Here is a 26,668-nt window from a genome sequence, read left to right as displayed (position 1 = left end):
ATACATATATCTGGGGCTGTAAGCATTTTCCTCACTCTGCCCTTCTTCTCCATTCTTTTTCCCCTTATCTGCTAATATTGTGGTTCTTCAGAATCTGACATTACCATTTTATTCAAGCATTTTCTCTTACCCTCTTCATTTCTCTTTGAATCCCATTTCATGATGAGGTTTACACTTCTCCCATTAAACCCATGCTTTCTGGTGTCCCTAAATATGGATGATTTTAGGGGTATATCCTTTGGATGGTATGAGCCACACACAATATGGACACATAGAAGATAAAGACTGAGCAAAATGGTATCAGAACAACATCATGGTGCTCCACCACACCAGCTAAATGGGAGGTCTGTTCAAATATTTGCTCAAAATGTTCATTTAACTGTTTGCTTTAGCACTGTCGGGGAGAGAGGGATAAATCCAAGACCCCAGTGAAAACACCCAAGCTTCTGACAAGTCACACGGAAATCCCAATCACCAGGATGCTGTTTGCAACTCGATTTATTATTTTTGGTACACGAGGAGATTCCAGTTTACCGTCACCATGAGTTCTGTCTCGAGTTGGAACATTCCCAAAAGAAAACGGCAAAATATGTGAAAGCAATAAATATCAAACCATCTGATCTAAAATGTATAAATATAAAACGTCAGTTCTGAAAACTTCTTAAGAAAATCTGGCAGTCACTTGTGTGTGAGGGCCAGGGCATCCGTCTTTGGGGCTCATCACCTCAGGTCCAGCACTGTGATGCTTATGTCTTGGCCCACCACGTGCTTGCATGTCTATGGAAGAAAACGATTTGTTAGAGGTGGAAAATAGATGATTAGGATAATATTCTTTTAACATTTATCACTGATCTTCTCTGGATGGGATCCTGGGTTTTGACCCATGAATGACTCACCAACAAGTTGGTTTTCATGAAAAGGATGAATGTGAAGGGGAGTAAGTATGTGGGGGCTCTCCTTACAATGTGTTCTTATTTCTACCAAAAAATAGAGCCAAATGTGGCCAAAAGAGCTTGGAGGGAAATGGCTTGGGTGGGGGTTGGTCCTCTACCTGAACAATGCTGGGAGAACTAACTGTGCTGACTGGATAGAGTGCTTTAGGGAGGGGCCAAGATTATCCCAGATCACAGCGAAGAAGAGAGAGAGGTCAGGGTTCTGGGGGCCCTGGCTGGGCTCCTCCGATTTACAGATCACCAAGTGGGGCTGGACACTACAGAAAAACCAGGAACCAAAAAGATCCCTACAGATCATTGATCTGCAGGACCTGGGGTTCCATGGATATGAGGAACTTCTGGGGGAGGGATGCTCCCTCTGCCAGTGCAGGCCAACAGCTCCTTTGGCTCTTAGACCGGCCTGCAGCAGGGCTCCTTAAACTTCTCCCACCTGCAACCCCTTTCCACTCCGATATTTTATGAAGCCCCGGGTATAGAGGTATATGAGACACAGAGAAAGGAGGTCACTTGTTGGGGGCCCGTGGGAAAGTGCCCATGGTTCTGTTTGAATCCTGGTCCCGCCGGCCCCCAGATCCCATTCCTCAGAAGTGAATCAGCACTCTGCTTACACTGAACAGCCTGGGGTCCTTGGTGTGGGGATGGAAGCCCTTCTTCTTACAGGCCGACACCTCCAGCATCCCGGCATTGGTGAGTCTGAAGATGCCCATGCTGGAAGGAGAGAAAACACGTTCCCACACACGTCCTCTCCGGGGGGCGGGGACCACTTGTCCCTGGTGCCCAGGCCAGTGTCTGCCCCAGAAAGGTTTCGATGAGTCGGGAGATCCCGTCCTGCCTTTCTCGAGATTCTCCATGTTGTGCACACTTCCCGTGGAACGGAAGCTGCTTGAAGGCAGGGATTTTCTCACTTTTGCAGGGCAACAAGCACTTAGTGTGCTTGTTATCGGCCCAGGGCTGAGCCCAGGGAGGCAAAGGCAAGTCCTCGTTGTTAGGGAGCTCCCAGGATAACGAGACTGCAACACATACATGAGCAGGTCCTTACAGGGCGGAGATGAGCAAAAGATGCTGGGGGACCCTGCAGGGAATTCCTGGCTCATCTCATTCAAAGCTGTCTGCTCAGAAGAGAGCACCCGCTGTAGCCACACCTGTCACATCTTTGTGGCTTCTGGGGTCACAGATCTAGGGATGTTAGAGACGAGACCCACTGCTTCATTGTACAGAAAAGGAAACTGAGGCTGGGCCCAGAGCAAAGAGCACTGGGCTTAGAGTAGGGAAGACCTGAGTTCAAATCACTCAGACACTTCCTGTAAAGCCCTGAGCAAAACTAACTTTTATTTGCCTCAATTTTCTCAACCATCTGTCTCTCAGAGTTATTGTAGGATCAAATGAGAATAATTATAAAGCACTTAGCCCAATGCCTAGCATGCAGTAAGTGCTTAACAAATGCTTGTTCCTTTCTCTTCTTCCCCCATGCCTGAAGCCACCCAGTGAGGATGTGTCAGAGGTCAGATTAGACCCCAGGGCTTCCTGACTCCAAGTATGGTCAGTGCCCTGTAAGCCTCATGCACAAAAAGGAGGTGGGGGCCGAGCCCTCTGAGTCTCCCACCTCTGGGCCTCTAAGCACGAGGCTGGGAGCCAGCCTCCCGAGGCCTGCCTGTGGCTCCGACTCCCAGACTCACTCGTTATGTCTGGGCGAGCAGACAATGGCGATGGCTTCTGGCAGCATGAGCTGGTAGGAGCAGTGCGTATGGAGGTCCACGCTGGACAGGAAGGCCGTCTGCGTAGGGTGCGTCTGTGGAGAGAAGAGGAGAGCCTGCCCAGAAAGAACCCATCTCCCTTTCCTCTGAGGTTGGCGTGCACCCCAAGGGGAAGCTCCAAGAAGCCCATTCCTGGTCTGCATCTCTCTGCCTCCTTATGGGAAAAGGAACCGATTCCCCAGGGGAATCTTCCCTTCCCGCCCCTCCAGGAGAGAAGTCCAAGCTCCCAGCTCAGGTCCAGGGGCTATGGAGTGCATCTGAGCAATGGGCGATCCCAGCTCTGGAACAGACACAGCTGCATTCTGGAGACAGTCACAGGACTCCTGCTGGACAGAGGCTCTACTTAAGGCTCCCCGGCCCTCTCCTACTTGCCCCTCTTGTTTCCTTTTTACCTCAGTCTCCTTCTCACTCCCTGTAGGCTATGGAGCTTTTGATGGCACATCAGCCATGCTTAAAGTCAAAACTGTCAGGGGGAATTTGTGGGGTGGGATGACGGGACCCTAGGCAGCAAGCAGGGACTTTATCGCCACTGGATCCTTTTATGGCTAGATCCCCGAGGATCCTTTTACACCTGGATCACCGGGACCGATACCCTAAAGGTAAGTGCCGTATTTTTAATTCACTTCAGAAACTCTCAAAGGCTCTGATATTCTTATACACCGGGATAGGCTGAATTCCAAACACTCCGATGTTAGGTTCTTACTAAGTGCTAAGTCGGTACTTAACTCTAGTTCACATCTTTAGTTCACACCTTTAAAAGGAGTTCTGAAAAGGAGTTTACACAACCTTTAAAAGGAGCAAGTTCATTGGTTGAAGTATTTCCCACAAGCCCCTGAGTTCCCACAAGCCCATTCTCTGGGAGGATAAAAGAGGCAACATTGGGCCTGGACAAGCAGTCTGGATTGGGGAAGGACAAGAGCTGGAGGAGATTCAGAGCCAGGATTCAGGAAGAAGAAGAAGAGGCTGGCTGGAGGCTGCAGAAGCTTCCCAAGAAATCTGTGCACAGAGAAAAGGATTCACAGAGAAAAGAAACCTCCTCCCAGAGAAGGATTACAATTGAGAGACGTTCAGGACTTTACACTCCCTCCTTCCTAGGAGTCTCCGCTAAGATTGCCTCCTTAACTGATTGAACTGACTGACATGAAGGAAGGGAGACCCTCGAGGGAGGCAGCTTCTCCCTCATGTTCACTGCAAGCAGCGTCAGCCTGGTGCAGTTAGTCAGGGACTGCTTTACTGAACTCAGCTGAAAGCCTTGAACTTAAGGAAAACGAATTGAGCTAGGCCCCTCGACATTCATGCGACGCTCCCCTCTGCTTTATTCACCATCTTGGGGGGGTTAGAACTGGCCCCCAGTGATTTTATTTACTATTAAATCTAGAATTCAAGCACTGATTATTTGAGATAACCACTATTAGTTACTTGTTTTGGAGAGTTGCCCAAATCAGCACATCCTCCCGTGGCCCCATATCCTCAGACGTGTCTCTTACCCAAGATGACTTTAGGTAACATTTGTAGGAATCTTGAAGAAGAAAAATCACAGGATGGGAAGAAAACATCCGACCCTCTTTTTCACAGTGGGAAACGCATCAAGGGCTTTTTTATCTTTTTTGTGGACTCGACAGACCCAGGTGTAAAGGTCCGGTCGTCTCTAAGTTACCCTTCTAGACTGCGCTCTCAACTCACTCTCCCAGCCTAGACTCTCCTTCCAGACCACCATCTAAACTCAATCTCCCAGTCAGACTGACTCTCCAGGCTCAATGCTGCCTCTTTTATCCTCCCAGAGAATGGGCCTGTGAGAATTCAACGGGGCCTGTGAGAACCCCCACAGCCAATGAGCTTGCTCCTTTTAAAGGTGTAAACTCCTCTAAATATGTAAACTCCTCTTCAGAAGTCCAAAGGTGTAAACTCCCCTTAAAGGCCTGAACCAAAGTGTGAATTCTGAGCTAGAAAATTGCCCAGACCACCTGAGTTATCACCTTGTAATCCTAACACCCAGGTAACATTATCTTGACTCAGGATTGAATGCAAAGGGTCACCTTGTCTGGGTGGCGATCCCAGGTTGCTCGTTACATACACGTTCTCTTCCACAGGGCCATTTGGACTGGGAATGCCGTTGCCCGGCCATTTTTCTTCAGGGGACAAGGCCGGTCAGGGTCTTTGTTGACTGTCCCTTGAAGAAGTCGCCCAGGACTTCCCAACGGCTTTATCTTTCACCCAGAGGATGAAGGGCAAAGCCGGCTTATCTTTGCAGTCAGCAGAAAAGAACTCTGCAGGGAGAAATGTCTGCAACGGAAATGCTCAGAGACAAGTGAGGATGGAAGCATTTTAGGAACCTGCATCCTTTGGCCTGTGGAGGAGAACCTCCTGACTACTGCTCGTAGTGACTTTCTGCAGGAACTACCATCCTCAAGGCCTCTGTCTCAACAAGGTCTGATCCTCAGAGAACAGGCTGGCCATTCATTCATGACACATAAAGGAAGGCCTCCAACACACTGAAGGGACCAGTTTATTTAAGTTCTTTGTCTGCTGCTTCCTGCCTATATGACTTGAATAGACACTGCCCTGTGCCTCAGTTTTCTGCTCTGAAAATAAGGAGGCTCTGCCAGATGGACCCTGAGCTATTTTCCAACTTTACAGCCAGGTCTTCTGGTTTTCTGGAAGGGCAATTAGCATCCCAGAATCTACAAACTGGACCTGAATAAAAAAAATCTCCTCAACACCATGAGCTGTTTAATAACCCACTTTTAAAAGTGAGAAGACCTCTCCTGAGGGAGGACTCCCTGCCTCCTGAAGCAGTCCATGGCATTTGGGAAAAGCTTGATCTTTGCAAATGTTGTCATGCATCAGACTGATTTTTCGGGTCATCCTTGGCCACGTGGAGACCAGACTTGACTGACCATCTACATGGACTAAATTAATGCAAAAGTGGAAGAGTGGGTTTCCATTTTCTGGAGCAAGTCACCTGGATCATTATTTGTCAGGCATGAGCGTCAGGACTCAGAACAGAGAACAGTCTTTGAGGTTCTGCAATCTGCCTGTGAGGGCCAGAACTCTCTCCATCCCTGACAGAGGAAGAAGCTGGCAGCAGTTAGGGGACTTGCCTAGGCTCTCTTGGGTGATAAATGTATAGGGTGGAATTCGAATCCAGGCCTTTCTTGACATCAAGGCTCTTCCAGCTATGGGGCACTGTAATGTGCCCCATATTTGCATTTAAATAGTGTGGGAACCCCAAAGAAGGGGGCTGTGATCTTGTCATCATGTCCCCTGGGCAAACAAGCCCCTGGAAAGGGGTGGAGTGGGGCAGAACTTACATGGATCCATCCCAGGGTGAGGAGATTGTGCTGGTCCTGAACACTAAAGAGCTCCTCCACGTTAGCTACGTCACAGTAGTCCGGGCCGGCCGACTGCTTGGGCACGATGACGTGGGTGATTGTAAACTCGTTGTGCGTCTAGGAGGAGGTCAGTGAGAAGGTAAGCATCAGTAAGCACCCAGGACAGGAAGGAGCACCGTCTCCCTGGGGAACCTCGTCCCCAGACAAAGTCAGGTCCCAGCCCAGAAGTGCCCAAGGGATGGGCACAGTGGGCACCAAGGGGCAGAGCTGAACAGGATGCATGAGCAGGCGCTTTGGCTTCCTGGGCAGAGAAAGGGACTTGGACTGGATTCTGCCTCTGACATTTCCTTGAAGGGACCAGATGACAGGTGTGGCCTGGGCTGCTTCCCCAGGGCCAGCCTTGGCTGGATCAAAGCAGCCCTTACTAGGGGGCTGGCCACTTGAGGAAGAATTCTTCAGGCACAGCAAGACACAGAACCAAGAAAAATTCGTCACTGCCTCCGTTCCAAGGGCTGCCTTCTCATTCTGCAGGGGAGTGGCAGAAAGCAAGGGAAAGGAGCTAATAATCAGCTTTCCTTGGCTGTTGTTAATCTGAGCTCCTTGGCTAATGGCCACTGAGTCGACAGTGGAAAGAATCATGGCTTTAAAGTCAGGTTCGGGGTTCAAATTCTGGCTTTGCCACTCCCTGTGTAACTGGGTAACTTATTAGGTCTCAGTGTCCTTTTCTGTAAAATGAGAAGATTGAATCAGATGGCCCCTGAGGTCCCTTTTAGACCTAGAGCCAGAGTTCTATATCAGTAGCACCAGGCTCAGTGGTCTTCCCAATAGTGGACCCTATGAAGCAGCCATGAAATCTTGGCTCACTTGTTCTGAAGATAAAGTCTTAAAGATACGATAATGAGATCTAGAGTCAGCAGGAGACACCATTGAGCGTGTGGTTAAAGGTCACAGAATGAGAATCTAGGTCCTGTGACAGCCTTTCTGAACCAGCCTACCTCCATGGTTTCTCTCAGCTCTCAATCTGACATCCTGGACCCCATTATATAGCACTGAAGGCAATGAACTGCCTTCTGACCCACAAAACTGGCGGACAAACGTAAGGCCCAGTGGAATCCTGGGAATACCAGGAGAACCCAAGAACCATCTCTAGCACAGAGGATTGTACTCTGCCCCACCCTGAGGGCATCTTCTGGGAGGATGAGAGGGAGACAACATCCCCAACAGGATGGGAAGACCTGCGAGGGGGTGGGGAATCTGGTTGCTGAGAGGGAGCGTGTGAACTGAACCGATGCCAGCCTCCCAGAGGAGCTGAGGCACAATCAGCTAAGGAAATCCATGGGGGCATTTTGCCAACCTTTGAGAACAGCCTTTATTATTGCCTATTTTGCCACACTGAAGCCTAGGACCCTGCCTGCAGGGATTAAAGCTTGAAGCCCACATACCAGTTTTCCACAGAGAATTCCACAGGTTTCTATGCCCCTCACTGTGTTTGACTCAGCCAAGAGAAGGAACCGGTGACAAAGATCCTTGGGCATCAGGACACAGCGCAGGCCCTCCACCACCAGGTCTGAAAGAGACAAGGAGAGACAAGGAGCTCAAGGCCAGGCCCACCTGCCTTGATAGTTTCTTTTCTTTTATCTTTTTTTCCCTGAGGCAATTGGGGTTAAGTGACTTGCCCAGGGTCACACAGCTAGGAAGTATTAAGTGTCTGAGAATAGATTTGAACTCAGGTCCTCCTGACTTCAGGGCTGATGCTCTATGCACTGCTCCACCTAGCTGCCCCCCTGGAATACTCTTGGGAACAGAATACAGGAAGTGGGCATCCAATTTCCCTCCAGACCTGTGACATTTTGAGTTCAAGATGACACAGAGCTAAAAGCCAAGAGAGAGGAAACTCTTAAGCAAGAGCCTTGCTGGGACTCAAAAATCATTGCAATTCAAGAATCACATCTTAAGTGTTCCCTATTCTCAGCCCACTGTGTCAAGTACTGGAGAGACAAAAAAACAGTCTCTTTTCTTAAGGAATTTCCTTTCTACTGAGGGATACAATAGCTGAGTAGTGGAAGAAAGCCAGAAAGCAATGAAAGGAAAGAAAGAGAGAGTGTGTACTGATGAGTAGGGTGTAAGGAATCCTAGTGAGTAAGGAATCTGAAGTGAGTCTCAGCCATGCCTTTTGTGGAACTTTTTGCTGAGAACATGAGAATGCATTTGCAGTTATCTGATGGAATACCAGGAAAGCACAAAGAAGTTGCATTAATCAAAGAGTATTCTTTATTGCAGGCCCATGTTTACCCCAGAACCTAGCCAGTTCCTTGAGTAAACACAATCCCCCTAAAGGAATGAACAAATATTCTCCTGGGTGGGCCCCTTGTGATGGAGCTCCTTGTACTTGGGAGGCTGCTACTTCTCAAGAGTTATAGATCAAATGAGAAGACATAGTGCCTTCTTTGTTCTCAGCCTAGAAACACTCCTTAAGTAGAAAGGGACCTGGAGGATTCAGGCTAGGAAGTCTTGTACAATTTGCCTAGCAATGGATCCCACTAGAGACTGAATATCTGTGACTGTAAGTCTTTCTAATCAAGGAATTCAGATGTTGGTGCTTCCTCAGAGCAGTGATGATGTATGTTGTAAGTTATTTGTTTGTTATAGTGGTCACTGTGTTTTTTAATTGTGTATTACTTTTGTGCTATGAGCTTTGACTTCCCTTATAGCTTATTTAAAGCAAGGTTCTGAGCAGTAATAAACTTGTTCTTACCCTCTTTAAGACTATGGCTGCTGAAATGCAAATTCAGAACCTAGATTAATCTTATATAGGGCCATCAGCAAAGTCTTCCTATAGGAAGTAGTCCATGAGCTGAGCCTTGAAGAGTGTCAACAGTTCTAAGAATCAGATGAAAATGGAGGGCATTTCAAACATGTGGAAGGAGGAGACAATGCCCAGTTGGGAAACTAGAAAATGAGCTGGTAAGGCCAGAATCTGGAGACAGGTAAAGAGAAAAAAGGCCAGAACCAGATTCAAGTAAAAGTATTTAATTTAAAATTATCTAGTCATTACAGTGATTGTAATCCACAACCTGATAAAAGTCAGTTCTTGAAACATCACCACCATATAGAGTAACTGCTACTATTAAATGATCAGCTGCCACCAAAGGTGTCGAAATCAAATAAAAACGGGGGCCACTAAACTACATCAAAGGATCAGAGCCACCACATAATGAATACCTTAGGAAATCACATATTAACATTATTTGTATCCTATTGGGCTTTTGTTTTGTTATATGTTTCCCAATTATATTTTAATCTGGTCTGTGATTGATACCTCAGGCATAGACCATGGAAGGTACTTTTTGAAAGGGGCTCATGCAAACTTCCCACCCAAAGGCTCATAAACATGGTGCCAATGGTCAAGCTTGACTGCACCAGGGAAGACTTACTCTGGACAGCGCTCAGCGTGGCGGCTGGCTTCAACGCCCTGTTCACTGGTGGCGACTGGTCGGCATATGTTGGCGCATCGTTTTTAGGGGCTTGCTTGGAAAAGAGGGAGTGGCTGTTCTGGTGGGAGCCGAAGCAAGGCAGGGCATTGCCATCGGTCTGCTCAGACAGTGCCGGGGCCTCCTGGCTGCGCAGCTGGTCTCGGGCCAGCTCCTGCTTCCGGAGCTGGTCCTCGAAGAAGTTGAACTGCTCGGTCTCCAATTGTTGCCGTCGCATCTGTGCAATCCGCTGCTTCTCCGCCTCTATCAACCGCTGGTGCTCCAGTTTCCTAAGCACATCTGCTTTGTATTTGTTCTGAAACAAAGGTATTGCCAGCGCTTTCCTAAGTGGATGTCCTAACTGCAATGACCGCACCAAAGAACATGAGTGTTCAGGATTCTTTTGGGCAAGGAGGGGCAGAGCAAACTTCAGAGACACGTGGCAAAGCATTTGCAAACCCCACATTATCAGAGGGGTTCCAGCAGTATACATTTAGAGCTGGAAGGCAGTGAGCCTAACCCTGCTTCATTTTACAGATGAAGAAACTGAGGGAGAGATGGGGAACTGCTTTTTCTGAGGGCCCAGGAATTTTCTTTACACATGGGCTGAGCTAGAGAGGGCCATGTAGCCACTAAAGTCTGAGAACCTGGAGTGGCTTCTCAGCACTTCCCTCTGCCAGTCTTCTCTAAGATCGCCTTGTACTAACTCCCTATGGCTCTTAAAGGAAGCCAGAGAGGTCAGTATCATAATGGAGAAAAGTGTTCAAGGCCTAGAGGTGAGCCAGAATAAAACGTCCAGAGCTGAGACACAGTGTCTTGTTCATGGAAAACAGTCAGGAGACCAGTATCAGGATTAAGAAGTTCAAAGCTGGCCTTAGATACTTACTAGTTTGTTGTCCAGGGCAGGATACTTAACCTGTCTGCCTCAGTTTTCTCAGCTGCAAAATGGGAATCATAATAACACCGATTTTCCAGGATCATTGTGAGGATCAATGAAATGCTATTTGTAAAGTGCTTAGCACAGTGCCCGGCACATGGAAACCATTTAATAAATGTCTGTTGAAATGTTTAAACTAATTTAAATTTTGAGGTTGAAGGGGCCTAGAGGGCATCCATCCCAACAGCCCCAGGAGAACCTCACAGATGACTTGCTTAGGTCACATAACAGTAAACTGGGAGGGGATGTGAACATGGACCTTTAGACTGAAAGCCATTCTCTCCTCTCTGTCCCACATCATCTACTCTCCTTTATTTTCATTTTTGGTGGTCTGCCTTCTCTTCCCTGGACAGCTCCAGCCCGCCACCTTGCTCTTAGACTCTCAGCCTCCTCATTGGTCTCCTTGTCTCAAGTTCTTTCTCTTATCCTCCTGCTTATCCTCCCCACACCTCCCAAAGTTATTACAGCAAGACTCCAGAAGGGACTGGACTTAACCTCGTCCTTATGGCATTTAAAGCTAGGCAGGACCTGGTCCCACCTCAACCTTTCCAATCTTACTACTCATTAGTCATGCTCGCACACACCCTGGTCCTGTCATACTGTCCTACCAATGCTTTCCACTAGAGGCTTCACCTCCATGGCTTTATTTGGTCTCCTTCCTATCTAGATTCTCTATACCTCCATCTCTCAGAATCCCAGCCTCCCAAGTCTTTCCCGTTGCTAGTGCTTTCTCCCATCCTTTTTCCCACTGTATATATTCAAATTTCTGTATGTCCACATAGGGACACATTTATGCCTTTGATAGGAATAAGCCCTCTGAAGTCAGGAAGTATTTTGCTTTTGTACTTTTAAGCCAACCACCTTGCACATAGTAGGTGCTTAATGTTTGTGACTGGCCTACGGTGTCCAGGTCAACTACTTCCAAAGCCAATACCAATGGGCTGCCATGCAAAAATGGCACTGACGAGCCATGATGAAGCAAAAGAGACAAGCAAGACAGAACATGTGTTTGCAAAAACATGAAAAAAAATGAGGCAGGTTCATGTTTTAAAGTCTGGGTCTTGGGTACGGGCCATTCTCTTCCTCTTCCCTTCTCTGGGCTAGGTTTCTTTTAGAGAAGGGTCTTTAAAAATATTTACCCACTTCCCTGCTGGAAGGGATGATTTTAGGCAATATGTGGAGCAGGGCCACACAATCCGAAAGCCAAAGAGATAAAAGAGAGTCCAACGCCCAATCTTGGGGCCACCCCTGTTGAATCCCGAGCCACTCACTGGTGGCCCGAGCCAAGATTCTGAGCCCCATTCTGTGACCTGATATATTCTGGCCCCAGGTCTGTTCCTGTCCATTGATCTGCTGGCCAAGAGCTTCCTCTGCCCCCCCGCCAGGTGGGCAGATACAGGGCAAAGAATCCACTTTAAATCATGGCCAGAAATCCATTTTGTAACACTTTGCTTCATTAGCTGCAGCAGAGAAGTGGAGAGACCATAGCCGGGAGGAAATGCTCCGCCTGGAGAATAGGAGCATGAATTTTTCATAGCCGTTTGACATCATCATGGTGTTAATTTTTCATCAGAACGCCTAGGACATTTGAGAGATGTATCATACAGAAATGAAATCAGGACAGAAAAAAGACAATGAACGATACGACTGTCCCACTTACTTTGCTTCGCAAGCATTCTTGGTATTCTACGTTGTATTTCTTTAAAAGATCCTTTTTCAATTCATCTGTCCTTGGAAAGGCTATCTCCTTCAGTTTCTTTTAAAATATATATACATATCGATTAGTGGGATTTCAGGAGGATGCTTATAGATCAATAGCTAGGGAACAGAGTGAGTCAAAAAAACACCAAGGGAAATGGCAAAATGAAAAATCAATTTTTCTTTAGAGTCTAAACAATACCATGTAGAATCACACATTAAGAGCCAGAAGAGAATCAAGTTCCTTATTATATAGATGAGGAAACCAAGGCCTAGAGGTCCAGTGACTAAGGATTTCAAGATCCCAAATGGACCCCCGGGGCATCCGGTCCAAACCCTCATTTTAAAGCACAGAAATCTGAGTCTTGGGGGGGGGGGGATTAACAGACTTCTCCAAAGTCACAAGCCAATTAAGTGTCAGAGCTAGGATTTGAACACAAGACCCTGGATTCCAAGTGGGGTGGGTGTTTTACTTGATAAGATTCAGGTCTGAGGTGTTTGGTTCTGAACCAATGTTTTAGCTGAAAACATTCAGACAAGGGAACTTGGGAGTGGGAACATGGAGGGTCTCAACTCGAATCTTCACTGGTTTCAGGATGTGACAAGGAAGCCCCTTTACTGATGGGCTTCAGCTGATTCCCCAGGGACACTGTCACAAGTCACAAAGCCTCTAAGCTGTAGGAAAGGCAGAACTCCAAGCCAGGCCAGCTCTTTACCCACTAGGCCACAGAGTAGAAAGTTTCCATTCCTCTCCAAGACACCTGCAGAAAATCCAGCTGGGATGGACAGAGGAGTGGCTATCAGACTCTAAGGAAACACCCCACTTATTCTGGGTAAAGCACCAGCGGTTGGCTACCAGAGAACTTCTACCTCTTTCATAAAAGAGCAACTCGGGAGGAATTTAAGAGACAAGAAAAAATAAAGTTATTTCATATTTACATTAGGACCAGACTGGTCAGAGCTGGCCTTGGAATTAAGGAGTCTTGGGTTCAGGTCCTGCGTCTGACACTCACAGGCCATGTGACGCTGAGCAAGTCAGTCACCCAGTGTCCCAGAGTCACTGTCTGAAGACTGTAAAGTGCAGAGAAGGGAGATGGGGCCCGGCTGCTCCCTTCCTCCTCCAGCTTCTGATTCCCTTCAAGGCCCAGCTCTGTTCTGGCCATCTGTGGGAGGCCTTTATAAGTCTGTTCCTAGCCTCCGTTCCTCCCATCAGATCTGCTCCCACTTTCTGCAGGAGGCCTTAGTCTGTCCCCAGCCTCCATTCCTCCCATCAGATCCACTCCCACTTTCTGCAGGAGACCTTACTCTATCCATCTTGGATCACCCCATCCAACAGCTCTGAAGCCAAGTCCCCATAGGCAAAAATGACTCGACTTGGGCTCAGACACAGGATTTTTAGAGCTCTCCACCAATGGAATAGTGTCCCCCCCCCCCGCGCCCTCCCAGGACGGGCCCCAGCAGTGATCCAAGATGGCCAGAAAGATGTCCCTGGCTGGTGGAATCGGTCCCAGGCTCATTCCCTTGGAGGAAGGATGGCTCCCGCCCCCCACTCTCGCAACTGAGGAGGGGTTCCCATGGCTGCTGTCTTGGTGTGGTTCCTTCCCGTCAACCATGTCTGGAGACTAAGTGGCCAAATAAAGACCAAAATGAACTTCAGGATGGGAGGGGGTTGGGTGGCAGGGGTGAGGAGGGGAGGCGGCATAGGCAGGGGAGCCCCTCCCATACCTTCATGATGTCCTGTTTCTCTGGGATTGCGCACTGCTGGTAGTCCCGGTGAGTGGGCAGCTTTTCTACAAACAGGCTGGAAGAGGAAAGAAGAGAGCTTCCATGTTACATGATAGCCAGGAATGGAGGCTATCAGTGGAGAAAGGAGAAGTGTGTTTTTCACGTGGGAAATGCTTAATTCACTCCTGCTCCTGTCTGGTTTCCCCTTCGGGGTCTGCTGAGGAGGGTGAGTGGTCGGTCTGACAGGAAAGGCTGGAACAAGGCAGGCCCCAGGCAGTGCGGTTCAGTAGCTAGGGGCTGGCCTTGGGGCCTCCACCCCCAGACTGAGCCCCTCCCCCCCCCCAGTGTTTCCCACTTCTTCCACAGAACAGTCAACAAGATTTCATGGGCTTGTGATTTCTGCCTGAGAACCCTCCTGGGTGGAGACAGGGCCACAGGCAGGGGTGGGAATGGCTCCTCTTCCAACACTTATGAGATAAATGCAGGGAAAGCCCATCCCCATGGGAGAGGAAGGGCCATCTGCCAGGCTCTCAGCCTCTGGGATGTGCAGGGGGACTGGAGGGGGGCAGAGAGGGGCAGCCCCTTTTTCTTTCTCCTTTGGCAGGATCTGGGAGTAAGGCTTCCTGTTTTTCTTCTGTTGCTAAATAACTTTCCTTGCCCCCTTCTCAAGCTGCCTCCCCTGTCTTCGAGTTCCCAGAAAACAGCAGAAAAATAGGAGATGAGCCAGTGGACGGGTCGACACGTGTAATGAGGCTTCCTCCCAAGGTCACCTGAGCTTTTAAACCTCATCTACTAGTTGGGAGGCTCTTGTTTGCCTCAGTTTCCTCATCAGTAAAATGGGGTAATAACAGCACATACCTCCCAGGACTGTTGTGAGAAGACACTATGAAAGGCCCCTTCTGTGTTAGGATTACCAGGTGAATTCTCACCTTGTCACTGTCCAGACAACTTGAGTTCTCACCTGGTAATCCGGCTAGCTCAGTCAGTAGAGCATGAGACTCTTAATCTCAGGGTTGTAGGTTTGGGCCCCATGTTGGGCGCCAATTTGAAAAGTTCTTGAATTGTGAGGGTCTGGTCGTCTGCTCAATTATAATCCTTCTCTGGGAGGAGATCTGTAAAATCTTTTCCTCTGTGCGCAGGTTTCTTGGGAGCTCTGAATCTCCTCCAACTCTTGTCCTTTCTCAAATCAGACTGGTCTCCTTTCAGCCTGCCTGGCGTCAAGACTTTATCCCAGAGTTGATTCTCTCAGACCCAATGCTGCCCTTCTTTTATCCTCCCAGAGAATGGGTGTGGGATAACGCAAGGGCTTCTGGGAAACATTACTTCAACCAATGAGCTTGCTCCTCCTAGAATTCCTAAGGTGTAAACTCCCTTTAAAGGCCCGAACCAAAGGTCTGAGCCAGAGAACTGTCAAGTCAACCTGAATTCTCACTTTGTCACTGTCCAGATAACCTGAGTTCTCACCTGGTAATCCTAACATTTTTGAACCTCAGAGTCCTATATAAATGCCAGCTGTTATCATCATCATTCTTGTGGATTTTTATCCCTGGTCCCAGAGAACTTAAAACACTTGTTACAGAACCGGGGAGGGGCAGGGGCAGGATTTGGCTCCGGGGTATCAATAAATTCATCCATCAGCAATTATTAAGCTCTGACTGTGTGCTAAGCTGTCCTTGCCTCTGATTCCTCCATTTTATCCTTCTGAGATGAGCCCAGCTCCCTGCCCTCATCTCCCCCCTTCCCCCAGCTATTCTAGACTAGGAGAAGAATGGGGGCTCTCAAAGTGACGGCCAGTGATGGACACTCAGTCTGGGGCATTCAGGGATAAGCACAAAAGACTTACGTGATAAACTTATTGTAGAGGACAAAGGCATTTTCCAAGTTTCCCTCTTCCAGGTACACGGATGCCATTCGCTCCATCTCCACCCCCGATCGGAAGTAGCGGCGTGGGGTGATGTCCTCGTTGATGGTGATGTTGCATCCCAGCTTGCTCAAGGCCCGGACGCGTTCCTCCGGACTTAGGGATGCATCGGTGTGGTCTGGCCCAGCGGCTAACTTTTTCTGTAAAGCAACAGGGTCCCCTTATCGTGGGATAGCACACCTCCTGGAACAAGCCGCTGTCTGCCCTTCTCCCCGGGGAGGCTCGACACGGGGCAAGGGCTCGGAGGTCAGCCCACCCAGCTCCAAGCAAGGACCCTAGTTCTCTAGCTAGAAGGCCCCCCCCCAGGCCTCTAGTTTGAGGTCACTCAGGTAATAAGTAGAAAGACCTGGAATTTTGATTCCTTTCCCAGGGTACTGATGAAGATGCTGAAAGGAGAAACTCCATGCTTCCCATTTTAACAATCCTGCTCCCAGAAATGTGACAGCTCAATGCAAAATCCAACCCACTCCAATTCAATAAGCCTCTAACAACTCTGGATAACAAAGATAGTCTAGTCCCCAAATTCAGAGCAAAAACAAAGCAGCCCCTGCCCAATGGAAACAAAGTCATTACCAGGAATGATTCCAACCAAGACAAACCACTGGGGAGAAAGTGAGATAGAAGGCAGCTGCCTGGGGCTGGGTGGATCCCCAGGGTCTAACCCAGCCAATAATCCCCAGCCTTTCAATCTCCATGAGGAGGGAGAGATAGACAAAGGCTTCCAGAAATCCCTCTGATGGAGGGGGCTCTGCGACAATGGGACGCAATGGCCTGGGGCCAGATAAGAAATGAGGAGAGGGTGGTGTGGGCCAGCAAACTATTGTGGGGAGAAAGTGCTGCTCCTAAATGTTTATTCTCTGGTACAAAGTGCCAGTGGTCAGCCCTGGCCAAACCTGCCTGGCTTGTCCAAAAAGCTGTCCCAACAGAAGAGAAATACCATATCAAAGGCTTCAGAGAATTCACCAAATATTTACTAAATACTTCTTTGGAGTCTTACTAAGTCGGCATTCAGGAGGAGTTCTTGGGGCTTTCCCTTTGGCCCAAATCACTCAGCTTACTGAATCACTGAGTGCTGGGACAGGGAGTTAGAAAAGCCTGGGTTCAAATGCTACTTATGATTTCCCCAATTCTGTGTAATTAAGGCCAAGGCATTTAATCTCATTGAGGTTCAGTTTTCTCATCTGCAAAATGGGGCACTTAGTTCACAGGGCTGTCATGAGGCTAAAATGAGATGTAGACACCTGTGTAATGCACTGTCTAAGCTTTAACAAACCAATGCCAGTCACTCTTGCTATGCTCTTGCTCTCATTCCTATGACTTATTATCTGCACACCTGCTGGAATTCTTCGAAAGAATTAAGCCATTTTAGGAAAGCCATCTGAGCCTCGGAGGATGACACTGGGACCAGAGATCCAAAGTACGAAGGGAGTGACCTCAGAACTTCTCCCTCGTTAGTTGTCCAAGAGAGGTTAGGATTTACCAAAGTCACAGAGACTGGTTGCAACAGAAGTTGAACCCAGGTCCTCTGGCCCCAAATTTATCTTTTTTTCTAGGACAAACTGCTGTCTTTACCTGGACATCCAGGTGGTGCAGTGGAGAAAGCAAAGGGCTTGGAATCAGGAAGCTCTGAATGAAATCTAGCTGCAGGTACTTCCTATCATGTGACTGAGTCACTTCCTTCTGTCTGCCTCAGTTTCCTCATCAATAAAATGAGGATAACAAGAGCATCTACTTCCCAGGTTTGTTGTGAGGATGTTTATATAGTGTTTAGCACAGAACCTAGCAGGTACCAGGTGTTTAATAAATGCAGTTTCCTTCCTTCTTCTCTGTACTCTGTGACATCTAACCTTAGCTGTCAGCAACCCACAATCCTTCCTATTTGAGGAGCCTCAGACACCCCTGATGCATTGGAGCTTTTTCCTCTTCTCTTTAGATGGCACTTTAAGGGGTCTGAGAAAACACTTTTTGTACCACATACTTTTTTATCCTCTCCTCTCCCAGACTGCTTTCCAGATGTAAATCCCAATTTAATTCAGGTCAACAAGAATTTACTAAATACCTACTATGTGCAAACCGGGTACTGTATTGGGGATACAGAGGCAAAAATGAAAGCCTGTGTGCAGCTCACCTCCTGGCAGAGAGGGGGTGGATTCAGGCACAGAAGGCACCATCTTTTTATTTTTAATTAATTTATTTATTTTTAGCATGGACCACTTAGAGGATTGTTTTAGTTGACTGGGCATATTTTTTTGGCAAGTTTAAGTTTTTCTTTATCAAGTGAGATCAAGAGGAAAAGGAAGGGATAAAACATAGATTTTTGATCTTTGAAAAGAATAACATTAAATTGAAAACAAACAAACAAAAAAAACCCCCCAAAACAAAACAACAACAAAAAAAAAAAACAAGAGCACCTGTCCTTAAGTTTATTTTTGAATGGAATCAAAGTCCTAAGTAGGAATTTTTATCATCTGAGGATTGCAATAACCCTGAGAAACAAATAATGCAGGCATTATTATTTCCATTTTACAGAAAAGAAAGTTGAGGCTCTGAAGGAAGGTGGCTTATGTAGGGTTATACACTTATCAAGAATGCGAGGTAAGATTTAAATCCAGGTTTCTCCGGACTCAAGTAGTGCAATCTTTCCATCATGCCTCTCTGCCTTTTGCCAAGCTCTAAATTAAAAAGCTCCTTTTTTTTCACACAACATCCTCATTGTAGACTGGACATTGGCAGGAAGTCAGTCATCCTTAAAGAGAAACTAGAAATTCAATAAAAATTGGGCCATTTTGGAGGAGAAATGAAACTTTAGAGTCAGCCCAGATGGGGCAGGGACCCTGTGACATCTCTTTGTTATATTTCAGACCCGGTGCTGAGAACTGCACTTTCCCCCTGAAAGATTCCAGGCTCCTCCTTTGGCAAAAGTGACCCCAAGGTGGGCTGGGTAACAGCCCAAGTAGTCCTTGGATTGCTGGACCATTGTGCTGGAGCCTCCAGACATTTCTGACTTTCCATACCCTTCTCCCACGGCCCCACTGACACAAGTCCTCAGCACTTATTCTCGCTCGGACAGAAGTCTGTCTGCCCAAAGTGCCCCCCAAAAGCCTGCTCCCCCTCGAGGAGCCAGACACGTGCAAAATGCTGCAGAGTGGCCCAGTTATTTTTAGTCCTGGCGAGACGGCAGGGTTATTAATCACTTCCTCAAAGGAGGAGATGGGGAGGATGCCAGGTGGCTGCGGAGGGGCTGGACAGGCAGCCTGAAGCAAGTGAGGCTCATAGCCATGGGCTTTTGTATGGTGTGTGTGTATGTGAGAGAGAGACAGAGAGACACAGAGAGACAGAGAAAAACAGAGAAAGATAGAGACAGAGACAGAGACAGAGAGAGACAGAAACAGAGAGACAGAGAGAGATAGAGAGATAGACAGAGACAAAGACAGAGAAAAAGGAAGAGAGAATGTGAGAGTGTGTGTATAAGTGTTTGTGCATTTGAGTGTGTGTGAGAGCATGAGTTGTTTGTGAGTGGGTATATGTGTGAGTTCAAGAGAAAAAAGAGTATATGAGTGCATGTGTGTGTGTGTGTGTGTGTGTGTGTGAGGGTATGGGTGTGTGTGTGGGGATGTGTCTGAGTGTGTACGTGTGACTGTGTATGTGTGTGTGAGTATACACATGAGTGTGTGTGAGCATGTGCATGAGTACATAAGTGTGTGGTCACTTTTTAAAAAAGTGTGCGGTGGGCACAGCGGGAGACATACCAGAGAATTCACCGTCAGAGGCTGGTCCATGGCGCCGTGTGGGTCGGCAGGTGAAGTTGCTCAGTGCTGCTTCTCGATCCCTGCATCTGTGGACAGGAGACAAAACCGGGGTGGGGGGTCAGTCCAAGCTCTGGCGGGACGGCCCTCAGGGGCTCTGGAGGAAGGTCTGCCTCATGCCGGCTCCTGCGCTGGGCGCCAGCCCCCCTCCCCAGCGCTCCACTCTCCAGGGAGCCCATCGATGGTCGGTTTATTTCTATTGCCATGGCTTTCCTTGACATTTATGAGTCGAAGGCGGGTGCAGCCCGGTACCACAGGCAGGGACCACTCTCCGAGAGCACAGAGCCCAAGTCCTGCCCGGCCCCTGGCGGTGGGACCCCGGCCACAGGTTCCTCCGGGGGCCAGGCAAGTCTCTAAGACTGTGAGGGCAGATCAGGTGCCAGGCGCTCACTGGGGAGGGGAGCTGCCCCCTTAAATGAAGGGCAGGTCCGACCCAGAAAGAAAGGAAATCCTGAAGAACGTGGGTCAATCACCAGAGAGGGGCAGCTCGGCGCAGGGACCGGCTGTCATAGGGACACTCACAGAACGGCGGACAGGGGACAGACCACACCCTGGAGGCCACAGGATCAGGTGTAAAGAGAAGCTGCTTCCCACCTGGGAAGACACGGAAATCCTCCCTCCAAAGGCCCCCCCATGACAAGGGGCGGTTTTCCTTACTCACAGCCTAGTTTTGCCTCTTTGCATGTTCCCCCTATTGCCCTCAAGTAGTCAACAAGCATTCATAAAGGGCTGACTATGTGTCAGGCATGTGCTCTCTGGGGCCAAGCCAACAAGTCGGACACCTCTTCCCATGACATTCCCCACTTGCCAGCAGCGCCCCTCTTCATCCTGAGACTCCTCCAGATGAAACGCTCCCACGCCCTTCACTCAATCATCCACCCGCGCCAGGAGGAGCCTTTCCCCCTCCTGGACGGGCCCCTGCAGCCCCTCTCATTGTCCATCTTCATTCTTAGTGCGTCTCCTGATGAAGGGCATGGACAGCCATGGATGCTCACAGGACAGACCAGCCTCCAGTGCGGGCTAGCCTGACACTTCCTGAAGTGTGTGTGTGTGTGTGTGGGGGGATGCAGCAGGCCTGGATCTGAGCTGACCCTCAGGAGGGGTGGGACAGGAGGGGGTCACATAGAAGAGGATCACAGCCTGAGGAAGCAGCCGGAGGCAGGAGCCGCCAGAATCCCGGCACCCTCCGGCCCTCCCGCCAGCACAACCTAAAAATAGCCGTCGGGCCTGAGAAGTGGCTGACTCAGGTCTGCGAGCCCAGGAAACCGGGCCACGGAGAGGCCGCTGTGCTCGGGGGCTGGAAGCATCCTTAATCTCTCCATTGAGAGGTGGGTTTGGGGAAGTAAGACTTAGAGAGAGGAAGGAAAGGAAGGGGAAAGGTGAACAACTGGAAGTCAGCAGGCAAGTCTGGGCAGTGGAAGCAAATGGGAGCTCTGTGGGAGCAGACTGAGTGACGTTACCTTCCTTCTCTTTTTCTTTCCTTCCTTTTATACCCTCCCTCCCTCCTTTTCCCTCTTTCTTCTCTCCCTTTTTCATTCTTGCTTTTCTTCTATCCTTCCTTCTTTTCCTCCCTCTCTTCTTTTCTCTTCCCTTTTTCTTTCCTCCCTTCCTCCTCTTTCCTTCCTCCTTTCTCTCCTTCCCTCCTTCCTTCTTTTTCCCTTCCTCCCTCTTTCCCTCTCTTCCTTCTTGCCTTTCTTCGATCCCCCCTTCCTTCCTTCTTTTCTTCCTCCCTTTTCTCCCTCTTTCCTCCCTCTCTTCTTTTCTCTTCCTTCTTTTTCTTTCTTTCCTTCCTTTTCTCCTTCCCCCTTCCTTCTCCCCACCAATGTTACCACCAATCTCCCGACGCTAGATCTAAGTCTTTTCTTGCCTGATCCTCTCTCCTCCCAGATGCAGCTCCTGTCCGTGCCTTCATGCTGCTGCTCTCTCTGCTGGTTCCTTCTCAGTCTGTTGCTGTTTCATTATTCACATCAGACACTTGCCCACTCCCACAGGGGCCCCAAACAGATTAAAATGTAATTCAGGAATTACTGTATAGAACAAAATAAATAAAAATGCAACAAAACATAGATAATGTAACATTCGAACACAAGTGAATATACAGCCCATAGGACTTAGAGGCCCCCATTTCTACATGGATCTGCCATCACTGATGACATCATGTTCCAAATGACAGGTCTTCCCGTCCCTCGAGGCTCTGCCTTGGACCCTCTTCTCTTCCTTCTCTGTGATGTCCAGGCCCTGCCCTCCATTTAACTCCCTTCTCCTCATTCTGTCTATGGTTATTGTACATCTACTTGTAAATGCATGGGGGACTGCCCTTGATAGAATGCAGGCTCTTTGAGAGTGAAAACTGTTTTTTGTCATGGTACTCCCAATACCTAGCACATATCCGACATACATCAGGTGCCTAATGGATGCTTATGCATCAATAATTAAGCACCTATTATGTGGCAGACCTACTGCATTTGAAGTACCAAGACAAAAGTGAAATACTTCCTGCCCTCACTGAACTTACATTCAAAGAAGACAATCCACCCATGTGTGGGGATCTAAAAAAGGCCCAGCCAGGTCTCTATGTCTCCACTCACTGTGCGAGCGGGAGCTCTCTCAGTCACTCACCTTTCCCGCCAGCAAAGGGCATCCACCCTCATGGAGTCAATGTCCTATAGGGAAAGGGCAGAGGCCTGGAGGTGCCCTGCTCACCATCAGACAGAAACCTTGGGAGGAAGTGACCAGGGCAACGCAAGGGAGCAGAGGGGCGTCCACACTAATTCTTCCCCTGATGCCAAACACTCGGGGAAAACTGGCCCCAAACCAGCCACGTGCTCACATTAACAGGCGGGCTCCATGATCAGGGTTCAGAAACGCCCCCGAACAAGATACCCAGACGATGACGTAGGGACTTGGATCTTTCCCCCACGGCTGCAGGAATAACCCCATGTTCCAGAGCCGGGTCTTGGGCAGCGAAAACCTTCTGCCCCAGAGTCAGGTCCTGAGTCCATGGAAAAAGAAGGCGCAAGTCCAGGCCAGAGGCCGTGGAAGATTCCCATATAGCCTGAGACAAGCTAGTGACAAGAAAAGGTTTCCTTCAGGCTTTCCACCTGGCTCATTTCTGGCCTCACTTCTGTAGAGCTAAGATGCTCAAATCCCCGTCACAATTAAGATGAGAAGACAGGAAAAAACAATCATATATTTAGTTTTACAAAAGACTTTATCATTATAATAGCAGTTACCCTCTGACCCTTATCACCCAGGGATAAAGGTGCTGGTAGCATCCCCCTTTTATTAATGGTAGAGAGAATTAGTCACTTGTGTAGCCTCACAGACTTGGAAGAATCTGAGGCAAGAGTCAAACTCAGCTCTTTGAGGCTCTAACCATTACACCAGACTGCCCTAGGTAATTAGCCTGAGTAGGAACTTTCTGATTGGTATCAAATCATGAACAAAATAAAATCAGCAGTGTGGTCAAATGGAAAGAGGGCTGCCTGGGAGGTGGTGCAGCTCTCACTTTAATTACATCTCTCGCTCTAACACAGGACAGGTGGAAGGTAGCGAGGACACAGCGGTAACATGAGATCAGGAAGAGCTGAATTCAAATCTGGCATCAGAGACTTACTGTGCGATCTGGACAAATCATTCCACCTCCGTCTGCCTCAGTTTCCTCATTTGGTAATGATAAACACCTCCCTCACTGGCTTGTTGGGAGGAATGAATGGGATAATAACTGTAATGTGCTCTGCAAACTTGAAAATACTTATTAATTAGTAATAAAACATCTGCGGTCCCCAGTTCCATCTGAAAAACAAGGAGTAGACTTCCTGCTCCCCTCAATCACCATCTCTTTTCCCATTGCCATTCCCAATCTTTGGGGGTCGGACTAAGCCACCTCTTGGTGAGTTATGGATTCGAGGCTTTCCCCGCTCCCACTCTCCGGGGTTTCTCTTCCATCTGCCTTTGTCTCTAGTAGCTCGCATTACTGGGAGTCCAGATGGGATTGAACTCTGTACATTGGCTGGGGCACATTGAAGATGGGGCACCGGGGGAAGAGAGGGACTGCCCACCTCGCTACCCAGTGCATCTGACCTCAAACTTCCGGCTCTGCATCCACCATGGGGATGCGTCTCTGGGAGCAAACTCAGAGCAGCAAGTCTGGGAGCTGGCAGATTTCTCCAAAGGTTGGGCTGGCCGGAGTTGGGGAAGGGGCTTGGACCTGAAGGAATCAGAGATCCCAGGGAGCCACATGCCCCGCTGTCAGAGCACCCACAGGAAAATGTGTGGAGGACAGGGGAGCAAAATAGTGATTTGTCCTTCTTCAAACCTAGTAATAAGTTAGATAATTTCATGATTTCTCTGTATGTATGAGTGTGTATGTGAGGGAGAGGGGAAGGGAGAAGATGGAATTTATAGGATCACTCATGGAGAACTAGAAGAGAAGCCATTTAATTCAATCACTCATCTCTGGATGAGGAAACAGACTCTGGGAGCATTAAATCCCCTGCCTAAGGTCAGCCTGGGAATGATGTGGTCAGCATTTGAATCCAGGTCTTTTGCTTCCCAATTCAGCCCAATGTCCACTGTCCTATCCCACCATTCATCTCAAAGGATCACGGATTTTAAGGAGGAAGGGACTTTTGAGACCATCCAGTCCAACCGACTCATTTTACAGAGTAGGAAACTGGGGCGCAGGAGCATGACTTGCCCAATGTCATACAGCAGGGAAGTCTGACAAGATGCTCTGATTCCAGCCCCAGAGAAATGTAAAACCTCTGGGTTCCTCATTAGCATCCTGGTCATAAGAAAACCAAAAACTCCCAGAAGGCAGCTGAGTAGAGAACAAGGAGAGTTCTGGATCAGCAAGCCCTCCGGTAAGAAGCCCCTCTCCCAGGACTGTTTGCAGAGCCTCATTCTGGCCCACAGAAGAGGTCACTTCCTCAGGAAGTCATTCTACACTCTGTGAATCTTTCTTGGGAATGACTCACTTGGAAATATTGATCCGAGGCCCTAAAGGCAAGGGGAGCCCAATCATGGGATCCCACTTTTAGAGCCAGAAGGGAATGGAGAAGTCACCCAGTTTGGCCCCTGATTTTATAGATGAAGAAATGGAGACCTGGAGAGTTAAGATAATCTTCCCAGGATTACACAGCCAGGAAATGACTGAGCTGACATTCAAACCCAGGTTCTAGGATTCGAGTCCAGCCCTCTTGCCTCCTGCCCCTGACATGCATCAGACTGTGGAGAATCAAGGGAACGAGTGCCAGGGACAAGGTCATTTTCCCCACTTCACACTGGGGAAGGGAAGGGGCCTTGAAGGGCACAGCTCTTTCTGTCCAGCCCCGGATTTCTCCCGGGGTGAGCCATGTTGTACAGAAGGTTATGTAGTCAAACTTTTTAGAGATAGCCCAGCGTGAGTCTACATCCTTATGAAGGAGACCCCCATTCTCAGGGTGTCAGCCCCCTTGCCCATCTCTCTCCAAGACCCTCTATGGCCACACAGATGATCAGTCTGGACCCGGTGGGGGATCTGATTTCCCATAATGCAGTGAATCAGGGGTTCCTGGAAGCAGAGCTGAGCAGCAACAAGGAGGGGCTCCCTGGGTCAGAGGAATGAGCACTGAAGGAGGCAAAGTTTGGCCACCAGCGGAGTGAACTAAGTCACAGTCATGCTCCAAGACTGGCCTTTTCTCCTCGGTAAGAAGGGGATGGACTTGGGGGTCTGTTAGGCCCCCGGGCTCGTGTTTTTGGGGCTAGGCGGATAGAACAAAGGATGACCTGATGTTTCCTCCAGCTCATCACCGGAAGACTGGGAGAAGCGGGTCTCCAAGAACTGGAAAGAAACTGGAACTGATGAAGGGCATTATGTGGCTAGAAGAGCAAGCCTTCCTGGGAAATCTGAGAAGCACTTCTTGGAGACCGGAGGTCCCCAGGAAAATTCAGCAGAATACCGGGTACCACGAGTGAATTTTCCTGGTCACCCCTTGCTCTGCAAGGCCGGAGTGCTGAAGCTTCTTCCTTTCCCCTCCATTCTAAGCAGCCTGGCTGGAATTTTTTCCAGAAAACACGTTCCTGTCTCCTTCAGCACAACTTCAGCTTTGCCCGATGACTCAGGGTCATGAGGATCACAGGGCCTGGAGGAGGGAATGATCTCGGGAATAATCCCATCCAAACCTTCACTCTTCCGAATGGGGAGAATGCAGCTTGGAGCCTTGCCCACAGAGGCAGCTGAGGAAGGACCTGGGAGGTTTGAGAAGGACAAGAGGTTGCTGCAACAAACCCTGGCTTGGGTTTAGAGCTGGGGACCTCTGTCCTTTACAGCACATCATTGGTGGGGATGTCCCCTTGCCATCAGGACAGGGCTGAGCCCATCTGGGAGCCATGTTGGACCATTAATCTCAAGCGGGGGGACGCTTTCTTGGAGACCCTCATGGAGGGCTCTTGGGCCGCCATTTTTTATCCCTTGCTCACCATAGGACCAGCCAACTTCCTTATGGAATCATAAGGTTCCTAGACTTGAACAACATCAAGCATCCAAAATTCATTCGCTTGAAGGCCTTGTGGCAAAGCTGGCACTAGAGAATAAAAAAAGAAAAGCATACAGAACAATTTCCTGCTCCCATTCCTTGCTTGTCATCCACACTAGAAATAAGCTATGCCCTCTGGTGCCCACCACGTCTCCCTTTCAGTGCCCTTCGGGCTCCTGGAGGTCCACGGATGGACAGAGGGATGTTCTAAAGCCTCCAGCCAGATGACAGACTCCCAGGGACGGAAGGGATTTTAGAGGCTGCCCAGTCCAATCCCTGCCTCAGCAAGAACTTGCTACATCAAACCTGACAGAGCCATGTGGCCTCCATGATCACCTCCAGTAATAGGGGGCCTTAGTCAGGAAAACCTGAATTCAAATCCTGCCTCAGATACTTACTAGATGTGTAAGCCTGGCAAAGTCAGATTGCCTCAGTTTCCTCAAATGTAAAGTGGTTATAATAGCAGCACTACCTCAAAGGGTTGTTTGGGAGGATCAAAAGAAACTATTTGCAAAGCACTTAAGCATAGAGCCTGGTACACATTAGGTGCTTAA

The 26,668-nt window shown here is 48.8% G+C and overlaps 1 protein-coding gene across 3 annotated transcripts in view; it reads right to left on the bottom strand.

The window, feature by feature from the left end:
• Positions 1 to 480: 480 nt before the first annotated feature.
• STAMBPL1 (STAM binding protein like 1) overlaps positions 481 to 26,668 on the bottom strand; it is a 35,963-nt gene continuing 9,775 nt past the window's right edge. Inside the window, exons 2-11 of one of the 3 annotated variants that reach the window (XM_074297099.1) lie at positions 19,540 to 19,625; positions 15,713 to 15,930; positions 13,870 to 13,945; positions 12,107 to 12,202; positions 9,474 to 9,825; positions 7,482 to 7,606; positions 6,019 to 6,156; positions 2,630 to 2,742; positions 1,562 to 1,661; positions 481 to 777 (exon numbers count right to left, since the gene is read on the bottom strand). In XM_074297099.1, coding sequence (XP_074153200.1) covers positions 721 to 777; positions 1,562 to 1,661; positions 2,630 to 2,742; positions 6,019 to 6,156; positions 7,482 to 7,606; positions 9,474 to 9,825; positions 12,107 to 12,202; positions 13,870 to 13,945; positions 15,713 to 15,930; positions 19,540 to 19,569 — 1,305 coding nt within the window. In that variant the 5' untranslated portion in view covers positions 19,570 to 19,625 and the 3' untranslated portion in view covers positions 481 to 720. Of the gene's footprint in view, positions 778 to 1,561; positions 1,662 to 2,629; positions 2,743 to 6,018; positions 6,157 to 7,481; positions 7,607 to 9,473; positions 9,826 to 12,106; positions 12,203 to 13,083; positions 13,216 to 13,869; positions 13,946 to 15,712; positions 15,931 to 19,539; positions 19,626 to 26,668 lie in introns of those variants that run through there. The other 2 variants (XM_074297100.1, XM_074297101.1) reach the window with 2 other exon arrangements.

This window comes from Sminthopsis crassicaudata, chromosome 2 (assembly GCF_048593235.1).
Source record: "Sminthopsis crassicaudata isolate SCR6 chromosome 2, ASM4859323v1, whole genome shotgun sequence".
Taxonomy (NCBI): Eukaryota; Metazoa; Chordata; class Mammalia; order Dasyuromorphia; family Dasyuridae; genus Sminthopsis; species Sminthopsis crassicaudata.
This window is presented reverse-complemented; position numbering and strand designations above follow the sequence as displayed.